General features: G+C 41.0%; 1 protein-coding gene across 1 annotated transcript; it reads left to right on the plus strand.

The window, feature by feature from the left end:
* The first annotated feature begins 250 nt into the window (after positions 1-250).
* ccdc40 (coiled-coil domain containing 40) lies at positions 251-9,602 on the plus strand. The gene is made up of 18 exons (XM_041934247.1): positions 251-391; positions 628-715; positions 1,139-1,272; positions 1,527-1,610; positions 2,057-2,276; positions 2,905-3,062; positions 3,178-3,300; positions 3,855-3,976; positions 4,350-4,593; positions 4,713-4,895; positions 5,545-5,790; positions 5,914-6,127; positions 6,385-6,554; positions 6,643-6,734; positions 7,022-7,142; positions 8,413-8,601; positions 8,686-8,844; positions 9,262-9,602. Exons 1-18 carry the CDS (start codon positions 251-253, stop codon positions 9,511-9,513), a joined length of 2,940 nt encoding a protein of 979 aa, XP_041790181.1. The 3' UTR covers positions 9,514-9,602.
* Positions 9,603-13,177: the final 3,575 nt, after the last annotated feature.

Consider the following 13,177-nt stretch of genomic DNA (forward strand, 5'->3'; position numbering starts at 1 on the left):
TCCGCTAGACGCTAAGCTAACGCTGGTCCACGGCTAGCAAGATACTGCTAAGCTAGCATTGGGTAATGTTGGCTTTGTAATTCAGAAAAGGAGTTGTGAAAACACGAAAAAAGCATCGGTTAATAGAAACACAGTATGTGTTCTATTTGTTAAGAATTTATAGAACAGTTAGCTAGTAAAGAGAAAACTATGTGTTCAAATTATGCTTACGGAACTGTCTTTAAACCACTTGCTCGCTATCATAGGTCCAATGCAGAGCGCTGGAGGTGAGGGGGGCGGGGAGGAGGGACGGGAGGAAAGTTCCTGCCAAGAGGAGAGAGACGGCAAGCTGCAGGATGGAGGTGACAGAGCCGCAGATGACTATGGAGCGACTGTCCCACCCGTTCAAGAGGTATGTTTTCTGATGACTATGGCAATGTTTTTGCTGTAGTGTTTTTTCCTTTTTATTCCTGTATGAACTCCTGATGGAGACATGGGGATATTTCAGCTTCTGCCCAGGTGCTGTGTTGTTGCACTTGCAGTCATAATATATGTTAACAAGAAGTATCAACTTTTGGTACTGTTGCATACAGTTTTGATTGCCAGTTCCTGTAAAAGTCTAAAATGTAGACGTGTTGTGTGTGTCAGACAGGACCAGGGCCTGATCACCTGACTCACTACATTCACTCTGACCACAGTAGTACGGATGAATACTCCCCTGCAGCCACAAATTCAGGTCAGTCGCACACTAGCCCTTTTTGAGATTTACAGATCGGCACAAAGTAACAGTCTGACACGACATCATTAAGAGTCCATAGCTCAGAAATGAGTACAAACTAAAACCAGTGAGTACAGGGAATCAGCTAATTTTGGCTGGTTTGCTTAGGATCCGTGAGTTCAAAGGTCCATTACTATTTATAATTAGTTGAGATTGAATACAAATACATACAAAGTCAAATTAAACTTTAGGTACCATTATTTCCAATGAACAGAGAGAAAAACATAGCAACAAAAGAGAAAAAACAATATTTCCATTCAGATGACAAAAACATACTTCCAAGTGTATATTTGCAAGTGGTACATAACTGCACAATATTTATATTCTTTCACATTTAAATTTGTTGATTGGTCAAAGAATGTCTTTTATTTTCTGTTTCAGCGCAAGAAAATGTTGCTCAGGTGCCATTGATACCTCACCTCTTAAACCTTAATACATTAGAAGCACACATGGAGGATCAGGAGCCACTGCCGGAGGAGGAGGAGGAGGAGTTCATTATTCTCAACTCTGACCATGTCTGTAGCTTCTCTTTCAATATTTATGCAATCAGATTAATTAAATGATTAGATTTTGTCTGACCTGCTCCTCAAAGAGAATGCTGTCAGTATCTGTGTCTCTATGATATTAGCGTATTAGGTGCACTGGCAACACTTTGCTAAAGGTGTAATCAGAGCTATGGTAATGCTGCAAAGAGATGAATCTACATCTATGTCATTGTCATCTGTTGCCCAGTGGCATGTCATTGTTGTCATGTTTAATCTGTTGGCAGACCCTAGTAAGAAGGCAGCAAGCTGCTCTGAACATCCAGCTCAGCAAGCAGCTGGAGAGGATCAGCCTGGCACTGAAGGAAAAGGTTTGTTCGTTTTCTGTCAGCAGCAGATACTTTTACGTGCTTCCTTCTGTTCTTTTCCAATATTTTCTCCATTAGTACTCATGCACAGAAGCAAACAACATGTAGTTCACATAATGCAAACATAGAGGTAAAACTTTCCTCTCTCTTACATCTACATGGTCTCAATATGTCCAGCAGATGGTGCTGTTTACCTGTATTGAAATGAAATTTGCACTTTTTTATTTGGATCTGTTCCACTTCACGCAGCACATTTAATACCGATCATCACAGTGCTAACAATAAAATAACTGATTAAATCAACACATTTCTTTAAGTGGAACAAAATATCTGTGACAAAGACTGTGTGTGTGGACATGAGGAAACCAGAGTCAGAGACCAGCAGAGAGCCAGACGTAATGATAGACTCTTAATACTTAATTAACTGATTCTTGTCCCACTGTCCCCAGTTGGCACTGGAGAAGCAAGATGACAACCACAGAATGGAGACAAGTGCTGTGATTTTCAAGATTCAAGAGCAGTTGGCCAGACTCAAGACCAAGATGGAGGACCGTCATCATACCAAGGCACAGGCTGAAGCCAAACATAGGCAGACACAGGATCAGCTGGAGGCAATAAAGAGCCAGCATTCCAGTATTACCAGTCAGGAAAGCAAAGCCAAAGCCAATGGTGAGACTGACTTGCCATTTGGAGGTCAACCGTGTTGTACTATCTACTTAAAACTCTAATTGATTATTGTTTTAATCCGTTGTGATTTCATGGGTGACATGTTTGGAAAGTTTGGGAAGCAAAATATCGGTCAGATTTCTGAAAATTATCATATTGTAATAATTGCACAATCTCTCTATCCAGGTGATGAAGTATAGACACACCAAAGAGCATAACATGTTAGGTTCATCAGAAGTTTGAATTCATTTCCTCAGAGTTTGGAGTTTGAGTGTATTGTAACTTCAGTAGTTATGATTGTAACTCAATCTCTGGAAAGTGATAGAGCTGCAGAAACTGATCTGTCTTTGTAGAAGCCATGTGGATTTAAACCTAACAAAACTCTTAAATTAGATTTAGATTTGATGTTCAAATGTTTGTGCAAGTGATTCAGCAGTTAAACTTAAATTGTTTGAACTTCATCCTTGTTACTGCACAGTAGGCTTTGCATTAAAAGCAGCCTGTACGTTGGTCTATTAGACATACACTACTGTTTCAGCGAAAGTGAAACGACACAAATGTCGGTCCGTGGTTCCAAACTGCAGATATGAGGCAGTGTGTTCATGTTAACGCCTGTGTATCTTCTCTATAGTGTCCCAGCTACAGACAGAGATAGACAACTTGATGCTGCAACTCGTCTTGACACAAGGTGCTAGTGATGATCTGCGCTCAAATGTCAAAGCCATGAAAAATGTCAGACGCAAAGCAGAAGCTGAGAAGAACCAGGCTGAAGAGCAGAAATTGCAGCAGGTGGACAGGCTGAAGTCGGCCACATTAACATCATATGTTTCAACTTTTTGACCGTAATTGGCTTTATCATTGATTAATTGACTGTTGTTGATTGAAAATACTCCTCTGTCATCAGGATTTGTATGTAAAGCGTCTAACAAAGACCATGGAGAGGCTGACACAACAGATAGCCATGTATGAGGCCCAGTCCAGTGCTCAAGCAGAGGAGACACAAGCAGCCAAAGAGGCTCTCTCTGAGGTAACTATATGATGGCATAGGACAGTATATACCTTTTAACACCAAGCAAATACTATACATTAGAGCAGTTACTAATACCATAACCATTTGCATTTAATTGATTGGAATTTGTACAGATTAAAGCTGCATGCCTAGATCACTTGGGTGCACTAAATTTGTCTGACAGCTGTAGTTACATTTCAGAATAGAATTTTTCATATCCTTTCTGTCCAGTGAAAACCATGTATCTCCAAATGTGTTGATTTTGAATATCTGTGATAAACTGATGGATGAAGTGTTCCTTTATGGGTTGAGAAAACTGTCTTCTTCTTTTTAAACTAAATAAACTATATAAAAAAACTGGAATTAGCTGGAAAGTGCATTGTCACAGGTCAGGTCATGAATAGCTGTCTTTTTAGAGATACAGGGTTCTCACAGGACAGCGACACTACAAACACATGATGATCTTATGGGATATCATGCATTGCTAAACAAACCAACAGATTTTAAGTACTGGTGAAGTATCTATCCATCAGTCCCAACACATGTCCGCTTACACATGTGTTTGTGTGCAGGCTGAGATGGAAATGGAGTCTCTGGTAATGGCACGTCAACAGCTGCTGCAGCAGTGGAGCAGCAGTCTGGTAGGCATGGGAAGACAAGATGAGGCCTTCAGTGCAATGCAGGAGGCCATGCGGTGAGGATGAGGGCAAGCTCCATTTTAAATATGCTAATGCATTCCAAATGTACATGTAACTAGCATTGTCCCTGCATGGCATGCTTCATGAACAGTATCTTGAGGACCGTGTCTCTCTGCAGTAAAACACTGTTGGTTTCCTCTGCATTTCAGGCTAAAGCAAAAAAAGGGGAAAAAAATACAAATATGGTCACTGTGATAAAATATGATTCCGGTGTTCACAAAAATTAACATATGTAAATATGTGTAGAAAATACAACACACTATTTGTAGGACAAAAAGTAAAAACCTGAGATTGCAATCGAAAGGTAACAAATATCAAAATGAAAGCATTAATCTATTCATTCTTTACTGCTGTTTTTGTGTCCCTCAGTGCTCTCCATCACCAGGTGATCTTGCTGGACAGAGAGATTGAAGGCTACAAGAAATCCACCACTGAAGAGCAGGAGAAAAATGAGACGCTAACTATGCAGCTAAACTGGTCCCAGTTGGATTGCAGCACCTCCAAAAAGCTGATCAGTCAGAAGCAGACCCAGCAAGAGGCTCTGCAGGCCCACTACACAACCTGCCTCCGCACTCTGAGGGAGACAGAGCGCACCCTCGACAGGCTCTCTAAGGTAGCCAGGGGACAAGGGCATCTGTTTGACAGCTCTGCACCACATTGATCATGTTGCAATGTCTTTCTACCTTCTCTTTCCCTTGTTCACTCTGCAATTCTTTTCCTTCATTGTTGCAGGAAACCAGCACCTACCAGGCTGAAGTGACGGATCAGAGGAGGCAGTTGGAGAAACAGAGTGCTGTGCGTCTGGAGTTGGAGGACAAGATCATGATCCACATGCAGCAGAAGCTCACCCACAACAAAGCTGCCAAGTATTCCCAAAGGCTCACCAGTAAGATGACCACACTCAAGAAGGAGAAGGTAAAGATGGGATTTAGAAAGGTAGAAAAAGCATTCAGAACGTTTCAGGCTGTGAGAAAGCACTGTTCAGTCAGAAGGTGCAGGTTCATTAACATGATTGTATTTAACATATACAGTATATTTCTAGAACTTCAGTTTCAAACTGGTCTTATTTAAAGGAGCACTCCAGTGATTTATTAATGCACTTCCTTAAACTTGGGGAACTCCCAAGAAACAGATTTAAGAAAGAATCATCACAATTAAGCAGCTGAAACCAAGATATCCAAACTTCTAGTCCCTGTAGGGATCAAACTCAAAAAACTGGATCCTACATTCACCATTATCCAACTCAATAGCATCTTTAACTAGACCTTCTCTGCCTCCTAAATACCCACTCCTTTCAAACTCCACATCTCCAGTTACTCAGTTTTTCTCTTTAAAATTTGAGCTCTCAAGCTGACATAACTGATGTCATCATCAGGGCTATTTTTTTTTACTTTGGAAAGCTCCATTCAGAGCTTCAGCAGAGAACATCACAAAAAATGACAAAGTATAATGTTCTGAAGATAGAAAATGAAAAAAAACAACAACAAATGTCTTATTTGCTAAGGATAAAGATTCATAAAGATATTCTATTTTGTTCCTCTCATCTTTTCTCCCTCCTCTTTAGATCTCTCAGTTGTGGCAGCTGGAGAGCGATGTAGCGGCAGTGGGACAGGAGAGCAGCAAGGTCAGCCAACATCTGGAAAGCCTGACCCTCACCCAGGAGGCCCTAGAAGAGGAGATCGCAAAGAGCAACAAGCTATTGACATCTGACCATGCTAAAATTGCTTCCTTTGTTACACTCATCGGGCAGAAGCAGACCACCATCGCCACCTATAAGAAAAAGATCTATCAAATCGTGGCCAGGACTGGGGTGAGAGATTCTGGGGAAGCAGTAGTTCCTGTTTGTCTGTTGTTCCTGTGCAATATAAATTCATTTACAATCGTATATAAAAATCATATGCTACCTTTGTTATTTGTGTGCCTCCATCCCCAGCACGAGGATCTGAGTCCTCTGCAAATCAAGGTGCAGGCATTAATGGCTCAAATTGAGGAGCTGGCAGCGAACATCAAGAGTGACCAGCAGCTCTGGATGAAACGACAGGGGACTCTTGTAGGACTGACCCAGGAGATTGAAGCCAACAGCAAGGACATGCTGAAACTGCAGACAGAGTACACTGTCATGCAGCAGAAGAAAATACGCTTGGAGAGTACGTAATATAGTTATAAAGAAGCACACGTGCACAAATAGGTGCACAGTCAGTCAGTTGTCAGTAAGTTATAAGCAGGCTACTAGTGAGCGTGAACTAGTAAATAGCATGTCTGAAAATGTAACTATTTGTGTAAGTATTTCATTTAATTATCATCTCTAAAAAACAGTTTTTAGAGTCAAACTATTCTTACATGCTGAAACTGCCCCTGTGCACTCGTACATGAGCTACTATTTAACCAACTCCAACCCCGCTAGGTCAGATTGAAGTCGAGCACCGTGAGGAGACGGAGCTGGAGAAGAATGTGAAAATGCTGAGAGGGGACCTGCTGAAGCTCAACACTCTGCTGAGCAAGAACGGACAACTCAGCCTGGCGCTAGAGCAGGAGAACGCACTGATGGAGACAGACTTCCTTCACAGACTTAAGGCACAGCATGATTGTTTGATTCATTTTTTATTTTGTTCTTTTTTGTAGTTTTAAATAGTGGTTATTAAACATGATGTAATGTGTTTAGGAGGCAGAGTGGGAGTCTATCGAGATGCAGATGAAACACGAGAAGATCCAGGAGGAAAAAGAGAGGCTCCTCAACAGTCTGGTGGAGGCTGAGTCAGTCACATATTCATTTTTGCTTGTTCAGTATCAGTTCATGTTTCTACGTCAGTATGGTAAATAAACATACTCTTATAAATCATTAAAAAATATTGACAATGCTATGTTGTTATTGTTCGTAATTATTGACATTTATTCCAATAATTAATACATATCTATTGGAATGCAATTATTCAGTTATCTCATATCAGTCTGGTTTCATCATTTCTTCCATCTACATTAACAGCTCATTCCTCACTGGATACTGGCTCTTACACACGTCCTTTGTTGTGTGCATGAAACAGGCGGCAGATTATGCTATGGGAAAAGAAGACCCAGCTTTTAAAAGAGACTCGTTCAACTGTTGATTCAGAGATGGGCCAGGGAGACATCCAGATGATGAAGGCTGAGATACACCGTATGGAGGTAAACACACTGCACCCAATATGATTAGTTTTTAGTTCAACAATAAAGAGTAATCTCAGGTTGTCATCCAGCTGTTTACCTTTCTATGTGCATACGTGTATGTACATTGAGGCAGTAAATTTTTAAGAATGCCTTATGAAGACAGAAATGTACTCCTTACACCTGTCTTAACATCAGTTTGTCTTGATCATTTGTTAACCTGCAACTTCTTCTATAATTTAAAAGATCTCCTGAATTTCAGCAAGTACGGCATACTTTGATATTACATCATCAGTGTAAATGGCTGGCTCTCACCAGTATGTGTAAAAGGGGTTCCTATGCTTTTTTGCGCCGTGGAACATTTAAAAATGTAAAGTGCTGTTGTAGACTCACCAACAGAGGGGGGTATCTTGACTGGATATAAGGCTTTTGGTCAGATATTTGGATTTAATCTCCTTTATCTCTTAAAAAAGCTCCCAATCTCTATCTGTTGAAGCCCTTTGTTAGTAAATTGCTGCATCAATAGGAACACAGCACACACAGATTAAGTCGCTAAATTACACATGGATTACCTTACATACTAATGACCTACTCTAGTTGAAAATCAATCTCCTGAGCTGATCCAAGCTGACACAGAACCGTGACAAAGCGGGTAAGAGACGCTGCTTTGAAGGCTTTAGTAGGTTTGTCCATGCGGGACCAATTCTAGCCTAATCCATGTTAGTAAAGGGATCTTAACTGTTGAGGTTTCATGTAAGCACAGTTAGGAAATAAAATTTTTTCCAAAGTAAAGTTTGTTAAATATGTTGCTTTCTTTCTTCACCATCCTCTCCACATGAGAGAGAACAAGCTGCTGTGCTGCTGCGACTTTATTTCTCAGTGAAATGGCTGTTTATTAATTGGATGGAATTCGGTGTGCACATCAACCAGCCAGTCAACACACATTTTGAAAGGTCATGTGAATTGGTGCTTGTATGGGGGACTCCGGTTTGTCCAACGCAGACACACTTTTTGGGCCACACTGCTGAAAACAATCAGGCACCCTTGTCTTATTGTGGTCATGCTGGCAGCGATAAATCAAGGTCAATGTTATTACCTCAATAAAATTCACTTTTTTAGCCATTGTATGTTATATGGCATTATGTATATAGTAGTTGTATTTTAAGCCACAACACATATTTTCAATTATATAACGCTGACTGTAGATACAAATCAGTTGTTTCAATATGCAGCTCCTTTGACCTTGTTGTAATATGTGTGGACTCTATTCAACATGTGTGTGTCTATGCAGGTGAGACTCAACCAGCTAATGAAGCAGCAGGAGCGGCTGCTGAGAGAGAGTGAAGCAACAGTGGCAAGGAGGGAGACGATCATCCTGCGCAGGGAGGCCATGGTCCACTTCTCCCACAGACAGACTACAAAGGGCGAGCTGAGCCGCGTCATACAGGGCCTGCAGCGTAAGATCCAGGACATTCACAAGGTAGGAGACATGGATTTTCCATGTATGCATATGTGCCTGAAGCATGTTGCACAATCAGCTTATGTACAGTATGTATGTCTTCAGCATGTAGTGGAGTGTGAGCAGGTGGTCAGGGAACTACAAACGAGCCAGGTCAGTCTGAGCGGCAGGCTCGCGCAGCAGAAGCAGCAGCTGATAGAACTCTGCGGCACCAGCTACGCCCTTGACCCCGACTTCATAAATCTCCAGGACACCAAGGACAGGGTGAGGGGCCCGTACTGTACAGCGTATAAATCTGCTTTGTTTTGTTTTGCCAATATGTATAAGTACAGTATTTTTTACTGGTTAGTATGTATGTTGTGTTGACTGACTCTTCACTGTCTTGAAATCTAACACAAGTACACTCTCTTCATTCTTCAAAATGACTAAAGTAATAAATGCCAGCTGGTATGTGTCAATCCAGTCTTAATGAATGACTGAAATGTGCACCCTTAGTCTTCTGCCGGTAACTCTGTTGAAGGTGTGGTGTTACCGACTTGAGCATCACAGTTTCCACTCACTGAAACCACTCCCACACACCAAGTATACCATCAATAACCACTCCACCTTCTGTGTACACTTTCTAACAAGTGAAAGTAGAAAACATAGCCACACTCATTCTTTGTCCTTCCCTCCCTGTAGAACCTAGCCCACCTTGTGGCTCTACAGAGCCGGACCAAGAAGCTGCAGGGGGTGTGTGAGGGCAGCTACCAAGCCTTGTCCACCAGTGAATCCGTTGGAGCCGCTCTGCAGAACCACATGGAGCGTGTACACGCTGCCAGCACCATCTTGCACCGCGTGTGTGAGGAGCTCCCCCAGCACCAGGGGGCGCTCCGCAGGCTGTCACTAGCACTAGCGGCGCGCACACAGACCCTGGAGCAGGAGACGTCCTGAGAGTGAGGGTAGGATATAGGCATGACAGTATGCACAAGAGAAGGAGTGCTGAGGATGGAAAGGGAGTAAAAATGAGGTGTGAATGAAGTGACCTGAGATGAATAAGAGGTCATTTGCTTTAATGTTTGCATTCTTTTATGCTCTGAATGAAATGCTGATTGTGAAACAATGTAAAGAAATAAAGACTTATGATACTGTAAAACAAATAACTAAACAGTATTTGGCTTTTTCAATGCATGCCAGTATGGAAACTTTCAAATGATGTTTAGTTAAACACATAAAGTGTTACCAGTGACAGTCATCCAACCATTAATGCAGCAGTGACAAAAAATCTAATTGGCTATCTGAAACCATTCAGTCTAATAGTGTATTGAGCTCATACATCTTTATTTGTATAGTAAAAATCCAAGACAGTAGCACATTTGAGCTCTTGGATCATATTCCATTAATGATTAATTCCTTAATTCACTGCCTCATTTAACAATTTTAAAAACTATTTTGACAGTGCTGGACAGTGTATTTGAAACAGTCTAGAGATGATGTTTCACTCCCACTAAAATCCTCAAAGCATGTACAATGAGTGTTTCTGTTGTTGATGAAACAGCAGCCTTTCTTAATATACTGTTGCCAAGCAGTGGCTGACACCCGTTACATAAATTACATCTTTAGTTTCCTTAATTTTCATTCATTTATGCACACAAAACATTCAAGTACACTCACTCTTTACTTACAATATACAAACATAGAGTATACTATTTACAGTATTTCAGTGTGGTCCAAAAAAGTACTATTTGCTGTCCCTTAATTCCATATCACACTAAAATTTGAAGCAGATTTAATGCTTTCAAATAGGAGATGTGGCTAAATGAGGTTTACTCAAAACATGAAGTACACATACTGAAAACTTGATTTTTGAGGATACTGTTGATGTGCCCCACAATGCAATACACAAAGGAAATGGAAAACATTCAAATAAAATTGTGGATGGTGGTGAGACAGCTCCAGCAAGTAAAAACAAAAGTATTACATGTTTAGAAATCTATTTTGCTTTCTCTGGTGAAGTATTTAAATTTGTTTTCCATATATCAGCACACATATTGCATCATTTCATTAGTGAATTTCTCCATTGTGAGATTAATAAAGTCTTATCTGATCTAATTTCCTGTGAGTACAAAATGGTACAATTTTTTGTGACTTCAAAAACAGCACCATGACTATTCTTACTTTTAGTGTATAGTTTGCATTGTATACAATTAATATATAGTGCAAAACTAGGATGCAGCTAAACTATGTTGGTTTAATTGGTTTTCCCATTGTGCATCATTAGCATTATGCCAACCAGAACCCGCACCTGGAAGCTGTCTCACCTGACAATGAGTGTTTACGTGATATCTGTGAAAAAAAATGTGATTGACCTACAGCAATAGCATGCATAGTATATGTTGTAAACCTAAAGGAATGGGTGCAGCCAAGCCTTGTCTATGCAATGCTGTAGAACCAGTTCCTCAAACTGTGTACTCTCCATGAGCATCGTCTTGTACTGTGACTGTGACTGTGGATTTTCCACATCACCCAGGGCCACACTGCACACTTCACAAGAACTTCTAGCTTGTGTGCACTGGCCCTGAAGCCAGCTAAACAAGCAGCTAATACAAAGAGCTCAGTCTTCTCTTACTCAAACTCCTTCTCACACTCCTTGCACCTAAATATAAAACCTAAATCTAAACTCTGACACTCCAAAGCCTTGCTAACTGGGTGGATATAGACATGGCTTCTGCCTGATCTGCAGTACTTTTTAGTGGTGGATCACTTCAGTGGTACTCTTTTACTGAGCACAGTGACACAGCAGCAAAATGTTTCTTGTAATTTCAGGTTAACAGCACACTAAGAATTGGTCTCCCATAAATAGCTTCATACATTATTTTAGATACTATGCACCTCCTTGAAGTTGTTCTTGACCATAGAGTATGCTGTGCTAAAGTGACAATAGCATACATATATTTTGTAAATGTAAATACTGGCCATTTTCACTTGTTAGTCTGTGCTGTCCCATCTTACAACTTGTGCGTCATCTTCTCAGGAGACTTGTGACCTCTGTAGTCAAATAATTATGCCCGACCAACTCCCAGTCATGTAAACTGCTTCTTGGATTCAGACCACGTCTCGGTCAGAGCACGGATCAGTTGTGATGACTGGATTAATACCATCGTTAGAGGGTCCTTTCCCAGTCAACTGCATGATAACGACCTACCTACCTGAGTATGTGTGCTCTCAGTCTGACCTACGGACTTGGTCTTGTATGACCAGTAGCTTAAGGTGGCTAATGTTAGCTAAGGTTAGTAGACTTTAGGTAGATACTGCTTTATTTCTGACATTACTGAGTCAGTTCAGTTACTGTGCTCAACTTAAAAACAAGTATCTGGTCATCACTCTTCCTAAGATGGCATGTTTTCCTCACATCCCTCTCAGTCACACTCTGAGGTCAAAGTCTCCACCTAAATATGTGGGGTGATTATGTTTTCAGGATAGAATTTCTTTTTGTTTCACCAGTTCTTTTTTATTACTGCCCTGTTTTCCTTTTATATTATCATACGTGCTCTATGGGGAACTCCCTACTAGTTTACAGTTGCCCACAGCATGGGAAATGATGATGATGATGTATTGCTGACAAAGGCTGCTCAGGTTAGTGAATACTGCATCGTATACTGTAGGGGGACGATAACTGATCGTTGTTGATAACAGTTTGGTGGAGCACGTGCGGCTGTGCTGAGCAGTAGCGTGACCCAGTTTGGAAGTTTTATGAACTTGATGTGAGCTTGTGTATTATTATTGTCCATTGGCTGCCGGCCATATCATTTTCACTCACAGCTTTCACTGTTGCAATATACCGGCACACGTACCTTATTGCCCTTTAATTGATCTTAAACTGCATCATTAATTGGAAACACAATAGCTCTGTATGAGAGAGACAATTCTTTTAAACCTTTCTTTTAATTTCCATATTTCCCTCCTAAGTCTTTATGCCAGCACCTCATTTACAGTCATTTGCTTTGATAGCTTCCATTTGTTTGTACAAACCCTTTATGGAACTGTAATCAGTTAGTTCACACACAAAGGTGATAAGTTAGCCAACAATATGAGAAGCCCATGTCTGCTACGCCCCCAACCTTATTTCCTTCTTGTACAGAGGACTTTGCACCTCATAGCTCAGTGTTTGCTCCCGTCAGCAGTGTGGTATGTGTGTTTGCTTTACTGCGATCACAAATTATTAAGGCAAACTCTCATGTCATCGACTGTCTCTCTGTTAGCGAATAGGCTGTGGCTTGATTCTTTCCGTCAAACAAATCTGGCTGCACTCCATCATAACACGAGGCAGACATTTATGATGTGATTAGATATTGAATTAGCTGTTGAAAGCAAACAAATGTCACAAAGAGTATGAATGGAAGAGAAATATGCGCGGCTCACTAATGCTTTTTGGGCGTGTGTCTGGGTCTGTTTGTCTCTCTGAAATGTGAGTGTGTTTCAGCCCTGTTTGCACCAGCATGTGTTTGTGCCAACCTCACTTGTCTCTTGTTGCTCTGCTTCGCAGAGGTCTTGTCTTACAGGTTTTCCTGCCCACCCACACGTAAACACACACATGCTTTGACACCCACGGGGCGTG

The sequence above is a fragment of the Chelmon rostratus genome, chromosome 3 (assembly GCF_017976325.1).
Source record: "Chelmon rostratus isolate fCheRos1 chromosome 3, fCheRos1.pri, whole genome shotgun sequence".
Lineage (NCBI taxonomy): Eukaryota > Metazoa > Chordata > Actinopteri > Chaetodontiformes > Chaetodontidae > Chelmon > Chelmon rostratus.